Raw genomic sequence first — 24185 nt, forward strand, 5'->3', positions numbered from 1 at the left:
TTTTACATGTAATATATTATATTATATTTTGTTTTATTTTAATTCATTTTAGTAGTAATATACTTGGCTATATTTATAATATTTATTTTGTTTTATTATTGTATTTATTTATTTTTATTTATAATATAAAATGTAATTTATGTTATTTAATATAAATTACCATTTGTAATAACTTGTTTGTGTCAACCAGTTAGAAATTAGACAAAATTAAGTTTCTGTAATCTTAAAAAAAATTATTTATAGAATTACTGTGAAAAAGTTATACAATAATTATTATTTTATTTTATTTTTATTATTGTCATATGTATTATGTAGTTAACTAAAACATTAACCATTAAAAAAATATATATATATTATAACTTTAAAAATAAAATACAATTTTGAATTGAAATCAAATGATATATTAAAAACTCCAGTCTCATTTTCAAATACTAAAGCTAAGTAAACGAAAACAAGATACAAAACAAAGATACATTTAAAAACTATATATATATATATATATATATATATATATATATATATATATATATATATATCTATATCTATATATATATATATATATATATATATATATATATATATATATATATAAAATAATAATTACAGAAATACACAATACAATTACTAAAACTTTTACTAAATTTAAAGTGAAATCAGAACAAATAAAAGTAAAATACACTTCGGAATATTAACAAAAACTATCACAGTGTATCAGTGATACTAAAATAACATTTCTACAAAGAACACACACCTACATGTCCGTGGTTTAATTCAATAGTTGAATTGTTTGAGAAGCAGCTTTTAGGAGCCACATTGTTTGAAGCAAACCGCTGACATTTAGTCCTTGATAAGTGACGTGTGTTTCCTTCTGAAGAGCAGCGATGGCCATCACTGTTGTGCAGGAAACACTGGTGTGAGGTGTGTGTGTGTGTGTGTGTGTGTATACGTGCACTAACACCTAATCACACCCAGATGCTGGATTACAGTGTGTGTGCGTGTATGTGTGTGAGATCATTGATGGTAATAAGTGAAGCTGCATGAATGACTCTGTCATACAGGGAGAGTCTAAATGAGACTCTTTGTGTGTTTGTTTTTGTGTGGGTGTGTGTATTATATGTAAGTAATGTGTGTGTAATGACTGGTGTGAGTCAGTACTTATAGAGTGAGCGTCGGCGATCAGAAATGAGGAAACTGTGGAGTTAAAGGCCAGTTATGACGCTGATGGTTTAGAGATTTACAGAGTCTGACTCACAGAATAAGAAACCAGGGCTCATCACGCACATCCCAGAGAGACCTGGGTGCTCCAATCACACGAAAGTGCCCTGACATGTGTACTTCATAAGGAGTTTGTCCTTTATTTTATTTTATTTTATTTCAGTTACTTGCCAAGTCAACATCTTATTTTCTATTTTCTATTTATTTTATTTTATTTTATTTTAGTTACTTGCCAAGTCAACATCTCATTTTCAATTGTCAACATTTTCTTTTCAGTTAATTGTCACAACATCCAGTTTAAATTTTTTTTAGTTTTTTTTTTTGTTAACATTTTTATTATATTTTATTATTTCAGTTACTTGCCAAGAAAACATTTCATTTTCTATTTAACTTTTTTTTTATTTTATTTTATTTTCAGTTAATTGCCACTGCATTTTTTAAATATATTTTTATTATATTTTATTATTCCAGTTACTTGCCAAGTAAACATTTAATTTTCCTTTTAAATTTTTAAAATTTTATTTAATTTTATATTCAGTTAATTGCCGCAGCTTCATTTTATTTTTTATTTTTTTATACATTTTTATTATCTTTTATTATTTCAGTTACTTGCCAAGTCAACATCTCATTTTCTATTTATTTTTTTATTTTTTATCTAATATTTGCATTTTATTTCAGATTTATTTTAATTGATGACAGCAAATTTGTATATTTTAGTTAGCAATGACAACACTGAAAGAGCAGCAAATCAAAACTGCTTACGCTTAAAAGTATGTAGTACACATATAGAGTAAAATAATCAATTATTATTTATACCAATTAATAACTTATTGTTTTATATTTCGTTTATAATAATTTTTTTAGTTTAGGTTTTTCATATACTATTTCAATTGTATTTTATTTCAGTTGCATTTCAAAGAACAAGAACAGGTTTAGTTTCATTTAACAATAATACTGGAGAGCTTGAAAATACATATTGAGTAAAATAGTCAAATATTACTTTCCAAGGCAACATTTCAAAGTAAAAAAAAAAAAATTATCTGATGAAAAAATTTAAATAACAGCTTTATTTCAGTTAACGATTTTTAGTTAACAGTATTATCTGTGGAAAGGAAGTGTATGCGTGTGCCTTTCTTGCTTTTACTTCCTAAATGAATAAATGTACTGTAACTGTCCCATTTTGTTATAGGGAGCAGTGTTATCGCCCTCTATAGATCACTCCATGTCTCTGCAGCCTGCGTCCATGATGAATCCTCTCACTCAGCAGATGAGTCACCTCTCTATGGGCAGCGCAGGAACGGTGAGCAAAACCAACACTTGAGTGCTTACATATGTGTTGTCTTCTTTCTTCAAGATCCGCAAAATAATTTCACAGCTGTTGAAACCTGTGAATGCAGACAGAATGCAATAGCCTACCACTGCAGAACAGTATGCACTGTGAAATATAAATATATGATAAATATAGTTATGTTATATTGGTGTCAAATGACCTCATCACATTGCATGTGAATGGCAGTTAAATAAAAAGTTCCTAAATTCCTAACATTTGGCAACCCAAACAATGAATCGAAGTTAAAATACACGTGATATTACTTTTGTCATTACATTTTTAAAAGAACAAGTGCATTGAGTCAAGTGAGTACATTGCATTGTGGGATAGTTTTTCTATGCAGTGTTTTTTATTCGCATTTTTAATTAAACATTCCTAATTTCGTAACATCTGGCAACCCAATAAAAACACAAATAGTGAATAGAAATACAGTAATATTGAAATTCAACTGTGGTATTATTTGCATTGAACATAAAAAAGGACATGTGCATTGAGTCAAGTGAGTGCATTTCATTGTGGGATAGTTTTTCTATGCAGTGTGTTTTTTGTGCATTGTCTCAACCAAGTCTTTTGCATGATGGTATCATTTTTTTATGCATTGTGCATACCATATTCTGCTGAAATAGTGTTAGTATTCTATTTATAGTAATCTGCATGACTGATCTTAAATGCCTAGCCACCTACTGGTGAATAATCAAGTTGCAATTAAAACATGGAATAACATTTTCTGTGCATAATGAAAAATCAAGTGTTATGTAGAAAATTCTAAAAATACTATTTTTTTGCATTATATAGACAAACTGATTGCAAAAAATGTATATATTTAAACTCATGCAGGCAACACATGACTCATGCACAACTCAGCAGAAATACACAAAAGCAACAAAATGAACTGCTGACTGAATGAGAGCACGAAACACAGTGTGTGCAGATTTGTACTGAAGCAACATATGTTGATGTGTCCATGTGAATCTCTCTCATCCCTCTCTCTGTAGTATATGACAGCGAGTCCAGCTCTCCAGGGGCCGTACATCCCTCAATACTCTCACATGCAGACCACCACCGTCTCAGTAGAGGTGCGTTCATGACGAAAAACACTTTCCCAGACACAGATTTAACCTCGTCCTGCACTGAATTCACAATCACCATAAATGGAGAAACGTTCAGGAACAGAGTGTCCTTGCAGCTGTGCTGAAATGTTTTAGAGTGAATCGCACGAAAAACCTGTGAAGAGCATGTCCAGGGAACCAAATTTAACAAAAGAAATAAAATAGAATATTTCAGAAGAAATTAAAGCCTGTTTTAGGAACACTGTTTGTTTGTTTTTTAAACTGAGAGGTTATTTCACCACTAAATCTTCATTACTATGAGGCACAATTATAATACAACAATAATAGGTAAATAATAATAATATTTAAATTGAAGTATTTTCTACTTTTTATGCATTGCCTAATATATATATTATTTTTTTATTTATTATATTGCAATAAAAAATTATTTTATTACAATAATATTATTATTAATATTATTTTTACAGTAATACAGAGAATACTCTATTTGAATCCAGTGGTATTTCATTTTTAGGACTGATGACATTGTTTTACACTGTGAGATTATTTTCATGACAATTAATCCAATTCTTCCTAAATCCTCATTACTGTGATGCATAATAATAATAACAACAATAACAGTAAATTATTATTTAAATTGAACTATTAAATATTTATGCATTGTAATACTGTGGGTATTGCCTTTAGATTTTTTGCTAATTTCTGCTTTAGAACATTTTTAAATATATTAAAATAATGAAGAATTTTTCAGCCCAACATGCATGATTTGTGCAGGTTGTGCTGGTTTGGTGTATAGATGTGAGAAATGAAACGCTGTGTTTTGTTGCAGGAGAACAGTCCACAACCTCAGGTGGAATCGTCCAGTGATCATTCACCGTATACCTATCAGCAGGCCAAGTGATGAAGAGGTACTGCAAATCACATCTCTACATCCACACATACAAGAGGTGCATTTACAAGAAACTGCTTGAACATTAATGAAATAAAAATCAGAAAGGACTAAGGTTGTTATAGTTAACTAAAAAAGTAAAGAAAAAAATATTTTTGTAGTTTGAAATAAAATAAGCATTAACTAAAATAAAATACAAAACTTTATATATTTTTGTTATATACATTCTTACAAAAAAAAACAAATCAAAATTGCTAAAACTTCAAGTAAAATGAAAATTGAAAATCAGATGATGATTTCTTTTTTCAAAAAAATGATTTTTGTTGTTGCTAAGAAATTGAAAATACACTAAACATTTATTTTCAATTATTAATAGTAGTATTGTGAAATATTAGTACGATTTAGAATAACCTATTTCTGAATTTATTATTTTCATTTATTTTAACTCTGTGTACTAAAATAACTGTTACTAAAGCATAAAAAATACACAAAAAAATTACTAGTACTTTAAATGCACTTTAAAAATAAGTAGAAATACTAAAATTGAAAAAATACAGAGAATACGAAAATTTTAAGTATTTATATATATATATATATATTAATATATATATATACAGTACAGACCAAAAGTTTGGAAACATTACTATTTTTAATGTTTTTTAAAAATGGATTTAATGATTTAATGTTAATATTTGTAATAACAATATACACTACTGGTAAGTAATTTGGGGTCAGTAATTATTTTTTTCTTTCTTTTTTTAAAAATAAAATCAATACTTTTATTCAGCAAGGATGTGCTAAATTGATAAAAAGTGATATTAAAGAATATATATTATTATAATATATATAATTAGAATTTTTATTTATTATTTTGAATAAATGCAGTTCTTTTTAACCTTTTATTCATCAAATATATTCGACAGCAGAACTGTTTCCAACACTCATAATAAATCAGAATATTAGAATGATTTCTAAATGATCATGTGATCGACTGATGTTACATGTGACACTGAAGGCTGGAGGAATGATGCTGAAAATTCAGTTTTACATCACAGGAATAAATTATTTGTTTAAAGTATATTCAAATAGAAAACTATTATTTTGAGTTGTAATAATATTTCACAATATTACAGTTTTTTCTGTATTTTTGATCAAATAAATGCAAGCTTGATGAGCAAAAGAAACTTCTTTCAAAAACATTAAAAATAGTAATGTTTCCAAACTGTTGGTCTGTACTATATATAAAATGTTTATATAATAGTCTCAATGAAATTGATCAGAACTCTCAAAAGAACAGCATTTATTTGAAATACAAGTCTTTTTAACATTATAGAAGTGTCACTTTTGCTCAATTTAATGCATCCTTGCTGTGGATTTAAAGTGTTTGATTCTGTTGCAGGGTTCCCGGGGTTCGAGAGAACGAAAGGAGACGACTGCTAAATCAATAACAGCTTCCTCTGAAGCACCGGCTCTACCGATGAATCGACTTTTTGCACAGGTTCTACGATGAGTTCCTCGGTTTTTATAATAAAACTACTTCAACTATTTTGGTATAAGTTCCATTAGGTGCAAATCAAGGATTCATTTCATCAGAGGATGCTGACAAAGAGAAAACAAAATGGGAAGAAAAAGACAAGTTTTATTTTACTAAGGAAACAACGCTTATTTTTTACCAAGGACCGTCACGTAGATGCAGGAACTTCATCATCATGGAGATTCTTCTTATTTTTATGATTTCAGATTCGTTTTTTCTCTTTCTCTCTCTTCTTTTGTACTGAAACAGACGTTTGTTTTTAGAGATTTATCAGCCGGACATCCTGAGAAAGATGCGTTTGTGCTTGTGGTGTGAGTGTTGTTGATGTGTTTTTGTCGTGTGCTTCATCTTTTCGGTCTGACCGATCTGTCCGTCTTTTACGATTTGCCTTAAACTCTTTCCCGTACAGCAGCCGAAGAAAAGCCGTCCGGCCGCTGCCTTGTAAATCAGCTGAATAGGGCTTTTTTAGCATCTCGCAGAGTAAAATTTTTGCCGTGCTTGGATTTCGGTGTTTTGCTTTTTCCGATCTTTTCGAGTGACACTGATGGAGTTTTAATAGGATTTAATGTTTTTATAATCAGAGGTGACGACGAGCCTTTGGTTGTTTGAATGTGGTAGAAATTCTGCTGAACGATCACATTTTTGATAATTGCCTTTTCGTTTATAAATCTCGGTGTTGTAGTTTAGCTTTAGATGAACTCGTGTGGGAGGGGGAGGAGCTTTGTCTTGTATTCTAATGAGGGGGCGGGATGGAGGCGTGGCCTGTCAGTCAGATCGAATATCGTTCAGAGTAAAACCTCCCGTGGTAACTTTCAGCAGCAGGCTTCTTCAGGAGAGGTGACAGTGTAGATTTTAGTGCTCGGTTTATTATAGCAGACAAACAAATCTCGGCACTTTCAAGTTTACTTCACCAAAGACAGTGACGTTGTTTTCTCTCGAGGCAGGCCACGCTGAGACTTTATAACAGACTAGGTTGCAGTTGTGGAGAATGTGCCTTCTTTGTACATATGCATTCAGCTGTCTTTAGTTGGCGAGATGCGGACACCGATTTGAAGGATGATTTGGATCCGGCAAGTGCCACAAACTAAACGAAGACATCACTACAGAGCGGAGACAACTGAAACTAAAACATGGAACGAGGACAGATTGAAACGACCGCGCCATTCCAAAACCCTCGTGAGCTGCCTACATAGTTCAGTAATTCTGCACGATCCACATGCATCGTGCAAATAGATTTCACTGGAGTTTTGCATTGGAATATTAGCAGTAAAATCACAGTTCAAAGCACAGAAAAATATTAGTTGTTTTTAATTAGAATTGAACTATTTTTACCCTATTTTCAACAGTTTTGAGATGAATTTTTCACCTAAAATGCATCATGAATTTGTCTTTAACCTGTTAACTGTCATTCACGTTTTTGAAGATAGACTTGAATGTGCATGATACAAACCTAAATTTTTATAACTCATGACTGAAAACATTTTGTAACATGATTTTGATGTGCCTTTTACATGGTAATGCAATGTCTGATTTTAAAATGGGTTTTAAAGGATACATTTTGAGATTTTATGTTTTCAAGTGATATATAACTTCTGATGATTTCTAAAATGTGATAGAGAAAAAGGCAACGAGGAAGTCTTTTTTTTAAACAAAGGTCAAAGCTCCTTTTGTAATGTAGATTTCTGAGGGTGCACTCTTGTCATAAAATAATCTATTACTTTTCCTACATAATTTTTAACAAAAAATATTGGTAAAATATATATTTGGGAGTCTTAGACCTTTCCAACGATATATAGTTTGTCAAGATTAGATTAAATTTGATCGTAATATAGTATAGTCAACGTAGGCGTCCCGTATACGGGACGGGGTGACAGTTAGCAGGTTAAGTGAAGGATATGTGTGATGCTTCCAAAAGTAGATTTCAAACTGCCTATGTACCGTATTTTGTGGAAAATACGGCACGCTATAAGTCACACCGGGTCAAAATTGCATTGTTGAGAAATAAAAAACACAGATACTGTAAACTGCAGTTTTATTATTAAGTTCTTAATAATGTAAAATACAGGTGCGTTATGTAATTGCATTATACACGTTGTTTTGGTGTATATAAGTCACACCGTGGCAAAATTGAGAAGGAAAAAAAAGGCAGATACTTCGCAATTTTATTACATTTGGAAACAGTGTAAATTTACAAACATAAACACTATAAGCATGTGTTTTAGTTCTCCTCGCCACACAATGAATTCTTTAAATGTGATGCAATTTAGAACAGGAATGAAAAATGTAAGTATAAAGCAAACATTTACTATAAACATCAAACATATAACTCCAACCAACATGTTTTGCATGCTTGATTTTAATAATTGCATCATATAAATAGTTTATACAGTCACACACACACACACACACACACACACACACACACACACACACACATATATATATATATATATATATATATATATATGCAACATGTTTCAGGTAATAAAAAAAAAACAGATTTTTCTGGAAAATACAGTTGGCAGCTCACAAGGTTTTAGGACACAGCCTTTGAAATAATAATCGCATCCATTACAGGAAAATGTTTTTATTTTCTTTTAAACTCACAATATAGTTTATTAAGGCTTTATTCATTAATTTGTCTTCCAAAAGACTGTGTTTTTGACCTGGTGGGTCTTGTTGACCGGTTATCTACCTCAGAGTTTTGTTGTCCTCTGTTTTGATTGGTCGGGCAGCAGGTTCAGCCCGCCCCTCCAGACCAAACGGCCAGCTCTGGAGCTGCCCACAAACACTTGATTTCTGTCAGGTTTTTTGTTTTTAAATACTTTAATCCTCTTCTTCTTCAAACAGATTTTTTTTATCGTTATAAGGAACGTTGTGCGTTGAAAGTGTCGTTGTAGTGTTGTTTAGCATTCAGATTCATCGTTTCAGAAGCAAAAAAAAACTGCTGCTTTTCATCACGAGATATTCCAGTAGTCCATAGGAAGTAGACAAGAAAGTGTGCGCGAGAGAGAGACAGAGCCGATGAGGAACAGCGATGCTGAAAGTTGTGTTTTTTCAGAGACATCACTGTTGTATTGAAGCTTGTTTCTATCACGGAATTAAAAAAAATATACTTTTTTTTCTCTGAATTCTCGGTTTTTCGAGCTCAGTATAATAAGTTAATTGCAACTTTTTTATCTCACAATTCTGACTTTTTCCCGTTTTAATTTCCACCACAGAATTAAAAACTAAAAGTAATTGCAACTTTTTATCTCACAATTGACTTTTCCCCTCTGAATTCTGTTAATTCTGAATTCTAAATTCATCTTAAAAATTCTGTTTTTGTTTCCTCCACAGAATAAAATCTAAAAGAGGTAATTGCAACTTTTTATCTCAGGATTTTGTCTTTTGTCATGCAATTTCAAACTGATATGTCGCCAGGTCAGATTTTTTTTCTCCAAATTATACATTTGTAATTGCAAGTTTATATTTCACAATTCTGTTTTTATTTTTTTCCACCCAGAAAATAAAAGACAGGTCACTGTGACTTTTCATCTTTTCACTCAAAAATTCTGAATTTTTTTTCCTCACAATTGCAAGTTAAATTCTTGTAATTCAGACTTTCTCTGAATTCTAAGTTTACATGTCAGTTTGTTTGTTTTTTAATAAATAAGGTAAGTGCAACTTTTTAATCTCACATTTCAGAGTTTTCTTTATATTTTGCAATTGCAAGTTAACATTACATCATTCTGTCTGTTTTTTCAGAATTGCAAGAATAAAAAGTTAAGAATTGTGAGGGGGAAATAAAGTCAGAATTGTGATTGCAAACTTTTAGAAGTTTAGAACTTACAACTGCATGATATAAACTCACCATGTGAGAGAGAAAAAATATAGAAATTTGCCATTGCAAGGAAAAAAGTTGTTAGATACAGTATAAACTCATAACTGCAAGAAAAAAATCTGAATTGTGAGGAAAAAGTCGCAATTTGCTTTTATTATTATTATTTTTTTTTTTCGGTGTCAGAAACAAGCTTCTATACTGTTGCTTTCAGACCGAGTCCAGCGTTATCTGCGGTGCTCAGCTCACAGCCGAGTCCATTCTTGACGTGCATCTGTGTGTGTGTGTGTGTGTGTGCGTGTGTGTGTGTGTGGAGTTCTTGTGTGGCTCATGCTGCTAGTAACATCCGAATCCGAAGTGCCAATCTGTGTCTGGGTCAAAGAGTTGGAAAGGCTTGTTGTGCAGAGAGACATTGCTCATGAATATGAAAAATCATGTACTAGACAGCCATTAAGTTATATGAAAAGTAATAATTTATGAAGAGAGACGTTTTGTATAGACTGTTTGAAAAATAAAAACCAATAAAAAGATTTTGATAGAGATGTCTATATGAGAGTTGATTTTGTAATTTCTTCCTCTGTTTTCGATGTCAGCGGTATCTTGTACATTCGGTTTATCAGAAACCTGCCTCTGTATCTGTTTCTTTTATTTTCTGAGTGTTTAAGCCAAAAAAAAAGAAAAGTTTTCTCCCTTTTCCTCTTTGTTTTTCTAGTAGATTGTTAATTAAGCTTTATTTCTGTTATTTTCTTTAAGAACTTTTGAATAAAAACACATTTTTGTTTTATTCATGTTGTGTCTTCATTCACAGACTAAACATCTGAGAGCGTTAGTGAAAATGAATGCATTATTTTGCTTTAGAAGTTATTAGTGTTATTAGCTTAACGATTTGCCTGAAAAGGGAATGCATCAGTTTTTGGCGTTTTTTGATTTAATAAAGCAGGACTTGTGTTACATGAACTAAACCTGATGATCATGTTCTCCAGCATGATTTCAGATCAACATCTGACCATCTCTACAAAGAGTCACATGACAATGGTTTACTTACATAAGTGACCTACAAATAGTGTAGATATTAAACCGTATGTCCTAAGTATTTTTTTTATTACATTTTTAAAATCTTGTTTTCCTATTTTATTTCAGTAGAAAAATAAAATATATTTTAAATATATCTGTGTTTAAAAACATGATTATTTAAATACATTTCACATTTTATATATATATATATATATATATATATATATATATATATATATATATATATATATATGTATATGTATATATATATATATATATTTTTTTTTTTTGAAAATCCAAAATGATGATTCCCAAACCTGGAAACATTGTGTAGATGAATAAAATATTTTAAAAAGTCATGGACATTTCAGTAGAGAATATTGAAATTATTTTATAGTATTAAATACAATTTATTTGGCCTGATAGATTTATGCATGCTATATGTAAAACCATTTTTCAAAATCCAGCTGAAAACGTCATTTACAGTGTTTAGTTACCGTAATAGTGTCTGAAATATTTGGTAAAAAAGACAGTTATGGCTATTTCTTACAGTGAATTTTTTTCCTAGTTATTTATAGCTTGAAATACAATTTATTTGGCTAGATCAAATATTTATGAATGAAGTCTATGTAAAAAAAATAAAATTAAAAATTAAATAACGATAGAAATATTATACTGTATATATTATTATACAACAAGTTAACCCCATCTACTGAAATAAATTAAATGCAGAATAATAAATGTAGTCATTTTTGGATGAAGTGAGTTTGCCCCGCGACCTGCAGTAACTCATCTCGACCAGCAAGTGTCAGTGTTTTAGCAAAAAAAACGTTGGATTTTGAGACTGTGAACTGTGCACCTGGATGTTCCCGTGTTTGGCTCCTGGGATGATCTGAATCCTATCAAAGTCCCTCCCCAGGATGATGATGTCACAGCCAGAGTATAGTACCCCTGTCCCACGAGCCCCAGACAAAACAACACACACAGTCTGACACTGATAATCACAGAGAGTTCCTCATATCATCTGAATGTAATGTTTTGCTACATTTTTATTTATTTTTTTAAATCGAGGAATCAGAGTTTTAAATGTTTTCATTTACGGTTAATAATCTCTGCTGCTGCTGTTAAACTCACAGTCACGAACAGCTTGAATCATCTGGACTTTTTGAGTCAAATATTTTGGCAAAATTATTTAGCATTTTTATTTTATTATAATTTTTAACATATCAGACAATATCTGCCTTCATTTAGCATGCATCTTGTTTATTCTCGCTTATAAACTTTTTGTTGCTATTTTTGTTGTTTTTGTTGTGTTGTTTTTTATTCTCATTTGTAAGTCACTTTTAATTTAGGGTCCTGAAATACCATGAACACTGCACAGAGGTTAAGATGACCTGTTGGGGATTGCCCCACTGAATGCTGGTTAATATTTATTGACCGCTGCAGAACTCTTGTCAAGGAGTCGGAGTCATCATATTTATTTGATGATTTATTGCACAAGATGTGACCTAACACACATGTTAGTGTATTTGAGGTAGTTTCTGAAATAAATAAAACAACAGATATAAATACTCATTGTTCACATATTACCAATAACTCAACATATAACAAACTCTATAATAAACAACTGTGAAATGCGCTGATATATAGAATATTAACTGAGAAATGTATCAGCAATATATCTGTGAGAATAGTCTGCTTAGTAAAATTACAAACATCGAAATATAAAATATATATAGAAATGAGAATGTATCATTAATACAGAAGTTAGTAATAATAGCTGCTGGAAGGTATTATCACCATGAAATGTCACTTCAATGTAATAAAATTGTAAACATGAACAATGCACGCTGCGATGCTAGCGGGCTAAACCGCTCGTTAAACAGGATCATATTACACTCAAAAAGATCGCTAAACATCAATAACATCAATAACATCATAAACACTGTTAAAGTTAACACGATCGTGGTACACTGTAATTATCTAGGTAATTAACAATATATATTGAAGTAACTTACTTCATCACGCACTTTCTCTTGCACATAAACACTGCACCTGAGTGAGAGCGCGCGGCGGGTCTGCCGTGCTGAAGCAACAGTGAATAACTGGTCACGTTACAACCGTACATACTATGAATCCTGCACTACGTTATTTACGCAAGTTATTACTGAAACATAACGCAGATCGCAACTCTTAAACTTAAAAAGGAAAGAATTCACAACAGCCGCCCCCACATTTGAGCAGCAAATGGGTAATAAAGGGAATTCTCTAAATGTCTTTGGTATTACCTTCTAAAGCAGGTAACTCTATCAGGCGGGCAACTGGTCTGGTGTAAACTTTACCATTAACGACGATTTCAGCAGTCCGCACACATCCATCACTACTGGGCAATGTCTTTCGAACTCTGCCTATGGGCCACTGAGCTCTTGGGAGCTGCGGATCCACAATCAGTACGACAGAGTCAACTTCCAGGTTCTTTGAAGCCTTATGCCACTTCTGTCGGGTCTGGAGCGTAGGCAAGTAGTTTCTAGTGAAGTGAATCCAGAACTGGTCCACCATGTTCTGACAGTGCCGCCATCGCCGCCGCCCCATGTCTCCTGGAGCGTATGCCACCTGAGGCAGCGATGCATCCCGCCGCCCCATAAGGAGAATATTAGGAGTAATCGGATCCATGTCAGCAACATCTGATGAGGCATATCCTAATGGTTTCGAATTGAGGATCCCTTCTACTTCCACTAGGACTGTGGACAGAACATCTTCTGTGACAGCTTGCGTTCCGAGAGCCACCTGGAGAGCATTCTTTATGGAACGGACTTCACGCTCCCATATTCCGCCAAAGTGTGGAGCACTAGGTGGATTGAACATGAAGCTAATTTGATAGTCTGAAAGCTGAACTTTGAGTTCTGGCTCCATAATTGAGAAAGCTTCCCGTAATTCTCTGTCAGCTCCCCGGAAATTGGTGCCACAATCCGAACGGATCTCGTGTGGTTTACCTCTTCTGGCTATGAACCGGCGGAGCGCAAGAAGGAAGGCATCTACATCCATTGAATTGAGGAGCTCAATGTGTACTGCCTTAGTTGTAAGACATTTGAAGATTAGTCCCCAGCGTTTCTCATTTCTTCTCCCGATTTTGACCAGGTATGGGCCAAAGCAGTCAACACCAGTTGAGTGGAAAGGTGGACAGAGCAATCGGAGGCGTTCTGGTGGCAAATCTGCCATCTGTGGGACCTTTGGCTGAGCTCTCCATCGCTGACAGGACAGACAGTGTAGCTGATGGTACTTTATGGCCTGACGCCCTCTAAGAATCCAGTACTGTCTCCTTATTTCAGCGTAGACTCTTTCTGCTCCTGGATGTAACAGACGCTCATCAAATTCTTTGATAAGGAGCTTCGTTATTGTGTGTCTGGAGTCCAGCACAATAGGGTGGATTTGTTCTGGGTCTGAGTTTGCTAACCTTCTTAATCTGCCTCCAACTCTTATCATGTTTTTCAGTGGATCCCATTCTGGAGCAAGACTGACTAATCGGCTGTGTGCAGGAACTGGTTTCTTTGCCTTGAGGGCAGCAACTTCTTCAGGAAAGCTCTGGAGTTGGCATGCTCTTATCAGGACAGCTTCTGCCTCTTTGCTTGTTATAGGCTCACTGGAAGCACAATCCGATGTGGCCGCCCCATGACAGGCCCGTCGAGTTGCTTCTACTAATTCACACCATGATTTGAACTGGGTAGAATCAGGGAGGTTGGAGACAATGTCAAATGCTATTAGGCAGTAGCTTGGAAGTCCTTGGAATTCGGATACTCCCTCTGACTGGGTGAGTTCAGGTTTTTTAGGCCAGTGTTCTTCGTTTTGTTTCAAGAATGGAGGTCCTTGACTCCAGCGACTAGGCTCAGCCAGACTTTGGAGTGATTTCCCTCGTGTTATGTCGTCAGCGGGGTTGTCCTGTGTATTCACGTACCTCCATGATCTGTGATCAGTTAGCTCCTGTATCTCGGAGACTCGAGTTCCGACGAACACTTTATATCGACAGGAGTCTGATTGAATCCATTCCAGCACAGTCAAGGAGTCTGTCCATAGGATTGTCTGGCTGATGGAGAGAGTGGTCTCATTCCTCACCAGTTTGGCTAGCTGTGCTCCAGCTAAGGCAGCACAAAGCTCCAGACGAGGCATTGACTGCTGCCTCTTTGGAGCAACCCTCGATCTGGCCATTATGAAGGAAACGTGAATGACACTGTCGGATTGAATTGCAAAATATGCCACTGCCCCATATGCTTTTTCAGAGGCATCGCAGAATACATGGAGGGAAATGTTCTGTTCTGCTGGAGTTGTGAAGACCGTTAGGTAACAGCGAGGAATGGATACTGTCCTGAGATGTTGTAGCTCACTCTCCCAAATTATCCAGGCCGCCTTAAGGGTTGGCGGTAGATTTGGATCATCCCAGTCTCTCTTTTTTGTCCACAACTGTTGGATGATTACCTTAGCCCTTGTGGTAAATGGTAATATAAACCCCAATGGATCATACTGAGATGCCAGCACCTGGTAGGCTGTTCTCATTGTCAGGGCTGCATGCTCAATAGGCCGGTAATGATAGCCAAGGCTATCAGTTGCGCAGTTCCAACGAAGCCCCAATGTAGGCTCCATTGGTTCAACATGGGTTTGGACCAACCACTGCTCTGTAGCGGAGGAGCGGGCTTCAGTAGGAAGATGAGCAATCACGGCTGGGTGACTACTAGCCCACTGTCTGAGGTCGAATCCTCCTTTTGCTAACATGCTGCGTAGTTGATCCACTTTTTGTTTGGCTGCAGCAACAGTACGAAAGCTTGTGAGACAATTGTCCACATAGAAGCTCTGGTGTACTATTTCTTGTAACCCTGGATATTCGGCTTCAGAATTATGAGCATGATGTTGCAGAGCGAAGATGGCACAGCATGGACTGCTTGTTGTACCAAATGGTAGGACCTGCCATTCATATACATCTGGAGGGTTCTCGCTCTGCAGGTCTCTCCAAATGAAACGGAGAAAGGGTCTGTCCTTTGGTAGGAGACGAACCTGATGGAACATGCCCTTAATATCTGCACTTACAGCCACATGATGCTCTCTGAATCTCAGAAGGACGCCCAACAGTGATGGTCCAAGAGCAGGGCCAGGCAGGAGTTGATTGTTAAGAGAAAGACCCTGGTGTTTGAATGAACAGTTAAAAACCAGTCGTGGTTTATTGTTATGGCTCACCAGATGGTGGGGCAGGTACCATGATTCTTCTGCCTGGGCTGCTTCCCTTTGGTTCAGTTTGGCTACATAATCTGCTTCAATGAGTTTAGCAATCTCTCCTGAGTAGATTGAGGCCTTCACATGGTCTTTCTGGAGTCTCCTTTCAGTACTTCTTAGGTTTGCAAGAACAGATTGCATAGATCCCTTGAGCTTAAGGGCACCTGTCTTCCACAGAAGTGGGGTGGCATAACGTTGTACACCCTGTACACTGACTTGCTGCGTTTGAGACTCAAGCAGCTGCATAGCCTCGTTATCTTGTCTGGACCGGACCACCAGCTTCTCATTGCGAAAGGGCAATACGTCCAATTGCCATAACCTTTCCACATTTCTGTAGAGAAGATCATCTGTGTGAGCTGTGGAGATAAAGAAACATTGCTGCACTGGTGCCTGGTCTGTGGTACCCATTACTGCTCCTTGGAGAGCCCACCCAAGAGCTGTATGGACTGCTACTGGACCCCCTTTGGTGCCTTGACGAATTGGCTCTTTGGCTGTAATGAGATGAACTTGGTCCGAACCAATGAGTACAAGCGGATGCACTTTGTGAAATGGCTGTAGTGGAACTCCCCTTAGATGTGCATACCGTCTCCGAAGAGCCTGAACTGGGTATGTTTGTTCTACCAGATCAAGACCAGAAGCTGTAAATGCTCCTAACACCTGATAACGTTTCTCTGGGTTATTTCTCGGAGAGATTTCAAAGGTGACTTTTGTGCCACTGAGGTGAGTAGTGTCTGGTCGGACGGTACGAAGGGCTAGAGTCTCAGGTTCGCCTTTCAGCTGCAGTTGCTGGACAGCAGTGGGCAGGATCATGGTGCGCTGTGCTCCATCATCCAGTATAGCATAAGTCTCAAATGTCTTTGATCTGTGATGTAGCAGCACTGGTACCACCTTCAGAAGGACTCTGCCTGATGCAATGGATGGTAAGAGGTAGATACGGCTCTCAGAGTTAGCTGATGCTGTGTTAGTTGTATAACTTTGGGCCACACCATGAAGCACTTGAAGGTGAATACCACCACAGTCACTGCAGGGTTTCTTTAGATTACAGGCCTCGGGGACATGGGAACGAGCACATTTCCAGCAGCGCTTTTCCTCCGAAATCCACTTGCAAAGTTCAGCAACAGGCTGCTCTCTGATACTACTGCATCGAGTGATGTAGTGATCTTTGCTGCCACAGAATAGGCAGATAACTTTGGGTGATGTTCTTTTCCAAGACACCTTAGGACTGGAGGATGGTTTAGTCTCTGTGGGTGATACACCATGATACAAGGTTGTACTTTGGCTTTTCGGTTTAGCTGCATTCTTCTCCTTTGAACTACTGGGTGCTCTTTCATACTGGTAACGTTGCACTAACCTACTGGAAAGTCGCTGTTGCTGAGCCTTGACTTGGAGCCATCCAGCAAAGTCTTGTAGGTTGTACGGGTTAATACTTGGGGAGTTTAGCTTCCCTCTCAGCTGGAGAAACTCTATGAAGCCATCTCTTAAGTACTTGGGCAGCTTACTGAGTAAACGATCTACATGTGAACAACAGTTCAACTCCATCCCTCTGGTACCCTCCAACGACAAAAGCATACTCACTAAGAGGTGTACACGAAGAGCGAAACTCTGGAAGCTGTGAGCATCATTTGGTTTGACCTCTGGGGCTGTGAGGATTGCTGCTATTTCGCTCTGAGCCAGTTGGTGTGGTTGACCATATTGCAACTGAAGGGCTTGCATAGCTGCTGAATATGGGTACAAATGATGGCGACAAGACTGGCCAATCATCTGTGCTTCAGGCAATTTGAGGTGCTCCAGCAAAATATGGTACTTGTATTTCTCATCTAGCTCTGCATGTGGTTCAAGAAGGTTGTCCAGTGCTAACTTCAGGTTAGCAAATTCCCTTTCATTGTCATTCACAAAATCAGGAATCTTTGGTTGTGGGGCAGCATGCAAAGGGCGTTGAGGCACAAAGTATTCAGTTGGATTCAGTGCTTTATTAAATGGCTGCAGAGAGGGGGTATCAAAGGCAGGAGGATTTAGTGTCATAACTGGAACTCTAGGCTGGGTTTGAGAGACTGATGCTGCTGGAGTCATAAGAGTATAATGAGGAGTCGCAAAACTTGCTGTAGGCAGAGCAGTAAACTGCTGTTGTGAAGGTGACCCTGTCAAATGGCCATAAACTGCATTAAGGTGCTGGTAGACTGGCTTAGGTGCCATTAAAGGTGGCTGCACTTGAGGTTGAAAAGCCTTTCCAGCATCATAAATGGGGGACTGCTTCGTAAACAGTGGTGGCACAGTCTCTGCTCTTGTAGCAGGTTGTTGTTGGTGTGAAACAGTAGGTATAGTTCCAGAAGATACTGGTGAATACAAGGGGATTGAACTGACTGGACATATTGGAACAAATCCAGAGTTAAAATCCTCAGCCTCCGTAGGAGATTTACTTGCATTATTTTGCATGTCACTCACACATCCTTGGGTAGGTAGCTCAATGTCAGGTGACTGTGATGGAGTAGTATGACTTGAGGGAGGCAAACGTGGAGAAGTTACTGAAGGGGATCGTACTGGTGGTGTTGTATGCTTTTCACTTTGATCATCCTCCTCATCCTCTTCTTCCCTCAAGAACGACGTGATATGTTCCATCAGCTCTTTACGCCGACGCTGTCGTTTTTCATATTGTTGAAGTTTACTGTGAAGTGCAGCCATATCAGCAGCCTCATCCTTCTCTTTGTCAGAAATAGTCTTCAACATTTTCCTCAATGAACTCATGCTCAACAAATCCATGGAGCTTGTGTCTGGGTGCTCACCTTGTCTGGAGACTGTTCGTGACTGACTAGCTAGGCCCACTGCGGCTGCTGCTCCTCTCTGCTCCACTTGCACCTCTTCTGTGGGTGGGGAGGAGAGAGCAGGTCGGTGATGGCCATAGTCAACATGATACTCTTCCAGATGCCTGGGTGTGCGACGATGCCGTGAGGGTCTGTCTGACGTCTCAGTTTGAGGGAGAGAAGTGGCTTGCTCTTTCAATGACATCACTGCAGTAGTCAATAGATCCGGCTCGAAGGACCAATGTTGGGGATTGCCCCACTGAATGCTGGTTAATATTTATTGACCGCTGCAGAACTCTTGTCAAGGAGTCGGAGTCATCATATTTATTTGATGATTTATTGCACAAGATGTGACCTAACACACATGTTAGTGTATTTGAGGTAGTTTCTGAAATAAATAAAACAACAGATATAAATACTCATTGTTCACATATTACCAATAACTCAACATATAACAAACTCTATAATAAACAACTGTGAAATGCGCTGATATATAGAATATTAACTGAGAAATGTATCAGCAATATATCTGTGAGAATAGTCTGCTTAGTAAAATTACAAACATCGAAATATAAAATATATATAGAAATGAGAATGTATCATTAATACAGAAGTTAGTAATAATAGCTGCTGGAAGGTATTATCACCATGAAATGTCACTTCAATGTAATAAAATTGTAAACATGAACAATGCACGCTGCGATGCTAGCGGGCTAAACCGCTCGTTAAACAGGATCATATTACACTCAAAAAGATCGCTAAACATCAATAACATCAATAACATCATAAACACTGTTAAAGTTAACACGATCGTGGTACACTGTAATTATCTAGGTAATTAACAATATATATTGAAGTAACTTACTTCATCACGCACTTTCTCTTGCACATAAACACTGCACCTGAGTGAGAGCGCGCGGCGGGTCTGCCGTGCTGAAGCAACAGTGAATAACTGGTCACGTTACAACCGTACATACTATGAATCCTGCACTACGTTATTTACGCAAGTTATTACTGAAACATAACGCAGATCGCAACTCTTAAACTTAAAAAGGAAAGAATTCACAACATGACCATTAAAATAAAAATTGAAAATCATCCTATTTTGTTTTAATTTTCCCTTACTAAATTATACAGTTATTAATGCTATGGACTGTGGGATTACTAACAGGCTATTAACAAAAATCTGTCTCTAAACCTCTTTTCTCTTTATTAAAAGTTGATATAGATGATAAAATCAAATGTTTTGCAAATCAGCTCGAAAGGCCTGATCTCATATGATTCGTGAAACGCGCTTCGGAGTCCCGATCTGAATCAAATGTTTTGCGAACTCTCTCCGAATCCCAGATCTCAAGTTATTTTCCGGTGAAAGCGTTATATAGCGCTTGCCGAAAAATGGCGGAGACCAAACGTAATCAGATAGTTTGTGTTCTAATTAAAAAAAAAAAACAACAACAACAAAAAAACAACCTATCATTTCATAGTTTTCCCACTGACGAAAATGTAAAAAAAAAGCGTTGGAATTGGGCTATAACAGCAGAGGAAAAGGCGAAAATTACTGTGAGGAAAGGTACTATAGTGTGTGCTAAGCACTTCATGGATGATGAGGTCCGTGTCCAACCGGGGTACGGTAGATCTCGCACCATGGGCTGTGCCTTCCAGGTTTGCGTGGAAAAGTTGCGGAGACGTTAAATCACGCGTCAAAACGGGATGTTTGTGGTGCAGAGCAGTAAATGTCGAGACTTTGCAGGAGCACGATTACAACAGCCGTCCAGTCCCAGGTGAGTGTAATGTGTTAACTAAAACAATAACTTATATTAAAAGCTAATCGGCAACTTTAGACATTAATCAAATATAGTATGTTTTATTTGTATTGTTAGATGTTAAAAACGTTATACATTTAATGTAGCACATGGTAGCAGTTATGCTAGTCGAGCAGGTTAGTGAAGCGGTGTTTTTATACTTTTGCCATCACCCTTTTATACTGCTCTCTTTCTGGCTTAAGTCACACAAAATTAACAAATAATATTAAAGTTATCAATAAAATCCACAACAATGTAGGAAATACGAGCAGTTGAACAAACATCTGTTGTACAAGTAGAATTCCAATTATTTTATAATGGTTTGTAGGTTATTTAACTTTGAATTGATGTTCTAAGTAACTGGTATATTATTGCATAAATGTGATAGTAACTGTCCAAGTTAATGAGTTGTTTTTATTAAAGTGTTATGTTTAACACAAAATAATACATGTATTGTTGTTTGCTTTATGTTAATTAAGTGCTCTTGCTGAGGCATGGGAAAAATAAAGAAGCTGGAAAAAACACCTGCTAGTGACATCAGCATCATCTACACACCTGCTAGTGATGTCACTAGCATGTGTGTAGATGATGCTGATGTCACTAGCAGGTGTGTAGATGATGCTGACGCCACTAGCAGGTGTCTAGATCAGTGGTTCCCAACCTTTTTCAACTCGCGGCCCACACAACCAAACACATATGTTTGCGCGGCCCACTTCAAAAAAATTAACTGACCCCGCTATTGTTGGGTTAATAACTTAGTACTCAGAAGCTAGATTTTAAACTATATTTATTGAATAAACTAGGGCTGTGCGATATGGACAAAAAAAAAAAAAAAAACTATCGCGATTTTTTTGATCAATTTTGCAATTGTGCTTTTACAGTCATAAATGCATTCAGGATTAATTTGAAACATATTTCCAAAAGAAAACCAATCAGAGCTTTATCAAAAAGTTGTAACATCTCTAGAACAGACATAAGTCAAAATTATCACTATAGTGAAGATGTAAAAAAATGTGTAGACTTGTGGCAAAAAAAAATAAATAAATAAAAAATCCTGTATACAGGGACTTTTTTTTCTTTTTTGCCATGCATTGTTCATAGAGCTCATTTATTGTAGCAGTGCCTCAGGTGTTTGCAGTGTGTATACAGTATGTGTATGCGGTCAGCAGTGAGAGCGCATAAATATAACGCGAAAGCACATTAAAATAATGCACGAGTGTGAATCTCTCTGTTCGCAGCAGATTTCCTTTGCTCTGTCACAAAACCGGTCGTGCTTGCTCAGATACACGCTGCTTTGCAAGGAGAGAGTGTGCACACTTAAAACGTGTCTCCTCTCACTTAAACTGAATCCTGTTCACTAACAAATTCACTCTATGCTCATGTGTTAGACATGAATTATTTTTGCACGTTTTTATTTCTAGCCTTTTACCGCAGTGAGAACGCTCTGATCCGTCAACATTGGCTCAGAAAAAAGGCGCATCACAGACAGTGTGTGAACCTGGAGTTAGGCATATGCGCACGCTCAAATCGTGATTTTAGGACGTTTTCTTTTAATCGCACAGCCCTAGAATGGACTGGAAATGAACAGAAAATAATTGGCGGCCCACCTGCAATACCGGCCGCAGACCACAGGTTGAAAACCACTGGTCTAGATGATGCTGACGCCACTAGCATGTGTGTAGATGATGCTGACGTCACTAGCAGGTGTGTAGATGATGCTGACGTCACTAGCAGGTGTGTAGATGATGCTGACGTCACTAGCAGGTGTGTAGATGATGCTGACGTCACTAGCAGGTGAGTAGATGATGCTGACGTCACTAGCAGGTGTGTAGATGACACTGATGTCACTAGCAGGTGTGTAGATGATGCTGACGCCACTAGCAGGTGTGTAGATGATGCTGACTTCACTAGCAGGTGTGTAGATGATGCTGATGTCACTAGCATGTGTGTAGATGATGCTGACGCCACTAGCAGGTGTGTAGATGATGCTGATGTCACTAGCAGGTGTGTAGATGATGCTGACGCCACTAGCAGGTGTGTAGATGATGCTGACATCACTAGCAGGTGTGTAGATGATGCTGACGCCACTAGCAGGTGTGTAGATGATGCTGACGTCACTAGCAGGTGTGTAGATGATGCTGACGTCACTAGCAGGTGAGTAGATGATGCTGACGTCACTAGCAGGTGTGTAGATGACGCTGATGTCACTAGCAGGTGTGTAGATGATGCTGACGCCACTAGCAGGTGTGTAGATGATGCTGACATCACTAGCAGGTGTGTAGATGATGCTGATGTCACTAGCATGTGTGTAGATGATGCTGACGCCACTAGCAGGTGTGTAGATGATGCTGATGTCACTAGCAGGTGTGTAGATGATGCTGACGCCACTAGCAGGTGTGTAGATGATGCTGACGTCACTAGCAGGTGTGTAGATGATGCTGACGTCACTAGCAGGTGTGTAGATGATGCTGACGTCACTAGCAGGTGTGTAGATGATGCTGACATCACTAGCAGGTGTGTAGATGATGCTGATGTCACTAGCATGTGTGTAGATGATGCTGACGCCACTAGCAGGTGTGTAGATGATGCTGATGTCACTAGCAGGTGAGTAGATGATGCTGACGCCACTAGCAGGTGTGTAGATGATGCTGACGTCACTAGCAGGTGTGTAGATGATGCTGACATCACTAGCAGGTGTGTAGATGATGCTGACGCCACTAGCAGGTGTGTAGATGATGCTGACGTCACTAGCAGGTGTGTAGATGATGCTGACGTCACTAGCATGTGTGTAGATGATGCTGACGCCACTAGCAGGTGTGTAGATGATGCTGACGTCACTAGCAGGTGTGTAGATGATGCTGATGTCACTAGCAGGTGAGTAGATGATGCTGACGCCACTAGCAGGTGTGTAGATGATGCTGACGTCACTAGCAGGTGTGTAGATGATGCTGACGTCACTAGCAGGTGTGTAGATGACGCTGATGTCACTAGCAGGTGTGTAGATGATGCTGACGCCACTAGCAGGTGTGTAGATGATGCTGACATCACTAGCAGGTGTGTAGATGATGCTGATGTCACTAGCAGGTGTTTTTTCCAGCTCCTTTATTTTTCCCATGCCTCAGCAAGAGCACTTAATTAACATAAAGCAAACAACAATACATGTATTATTTTATGTTAAACATAACACTTTAATAAAAACAACTAATTAATTTGGAAAGTTACTATCACATTTATGCAATAATATACCAGTTACTTAGAACATCAATTCAAAGTTAAATAACCTACAAACCATTATAAAATAATTGGAATTCTACTTGTACAACAGATGTTTGTTCAACTGCTCGTATTTCCTACATTGTTGTGGATTTTATTGATAACTTTAAATGTCTTTGTTAATTTTGTGTGACTTAAGCCAGAAAGAGAGCAGTATAAAAGGGTGATGGCAAAAGTATAA

The 24185-nt window shown here is 37.0% G+C and overlaps 2 protein-coding genes and 1 long non-coding RNA gene across 8 annotated transcripts in view; 2 read left to right on the forward strand and 1 right to left on the reverse strand.

Moving 5' to 3' along the window:
• Positions 1-10642, forward strand: part of LOC128020278 (RNA-binding motif, single-stranded-interacting protein 1) — a 60885-nt gene extending 50243 nt beyond the window's left edge. For all 3 annotated transcript variants that reach the window (XM_052607114.1, XM_052607115.1, XM_052607116.1), the window contains exons 11-14: positions 2405-2515; positions 3541-3621; positions 4445-4523; positions 5904-10642. In XM_052607114.1, the coding sequence (XP_052463074.1) occupies positions 2405-2515; positions 3541-3621; positions 4445-4516 (264 nt within the window). In that variant the 3' untranslated portion in view covers positions 4517-4523; positions 5904-10642. The remainder of the gene's footprint in view (positions 1-2404; positions 2516-3540; positions 3622-4444; positions 4524-5903) is intronic.
• Positions 10643-12348: 1706 nt separating this feature from the next.
• On the reverse strand, positions 12349-19989 carry LOC128020186 (uncharacterized). The gene is made up of 3 exons (XM_052606889.1): positions 19795-19989; positions 12891-19317; positions 12349-12413 (listed from the first exon to the last, which is right to left on the reverse strand). Exon 2 carries the CDS (start codon positions 19132-19134, stop codon positions 13141-13143), a length of 5994 nt encoding a protein of 1997 aa, XP_052462849.1. The 5' UTR covers positions 19135-19317; positions 19795-19989; the 3' UTR covers positions 12349-12413; positions 12891-13140.
• Positions 19990-22405: 2416 nt separating this feature from the next.
• Positions 22406-23707, forward strand: LOC128020279 (uncharacterized). Of its 4 annotated transcripts, none has more exons than XR_008185327.1 (4): positions 22406-22525; positions 22826-22885; positions 23126-23215; positions 23546-23707. It is a non-coding gene; the product is annotated as an uncharacterized LOC128020279 (long non-coding RNA). The 4 variants fall into 4 exon arrangements; XR_008185329.1 differs by having other exon boundaries at positions 22428-22555; positions 22826-22915; XR_008185328.1 differs by having other exon boundaries at positions 22428-22555.
• Positions 23708-24185: the final 478 nt, after the last annotated feature.

This window comes from Carassius gibelio, chromosome A9 (genome assembly GCF_023724105.1).
Source record: "Carassius gibelio isolate Cgi1373 ecotype wild population from Czech Republic chromosome A9, carGib1.2-hapl.c, whole genome shotgun sequence".
Taxonomy (NCBI): domain Eukaryota; kingdom Metazoa; phylum Chordata; class Actinopteri; order Cypriniformes; family Cyprinidae; genus Carassius; species Carassius gibelio.

Bases quoted from the DNA above. Each gene is read 5' to 3' on its own strand.
- LOC128020186 (XM_052606889.1), bottom strand. From the start codon at position 19,134: ATGTCATTGAAAGAGCAAGCCACTTCTCTCCCTCAAACTGAGACGTCA.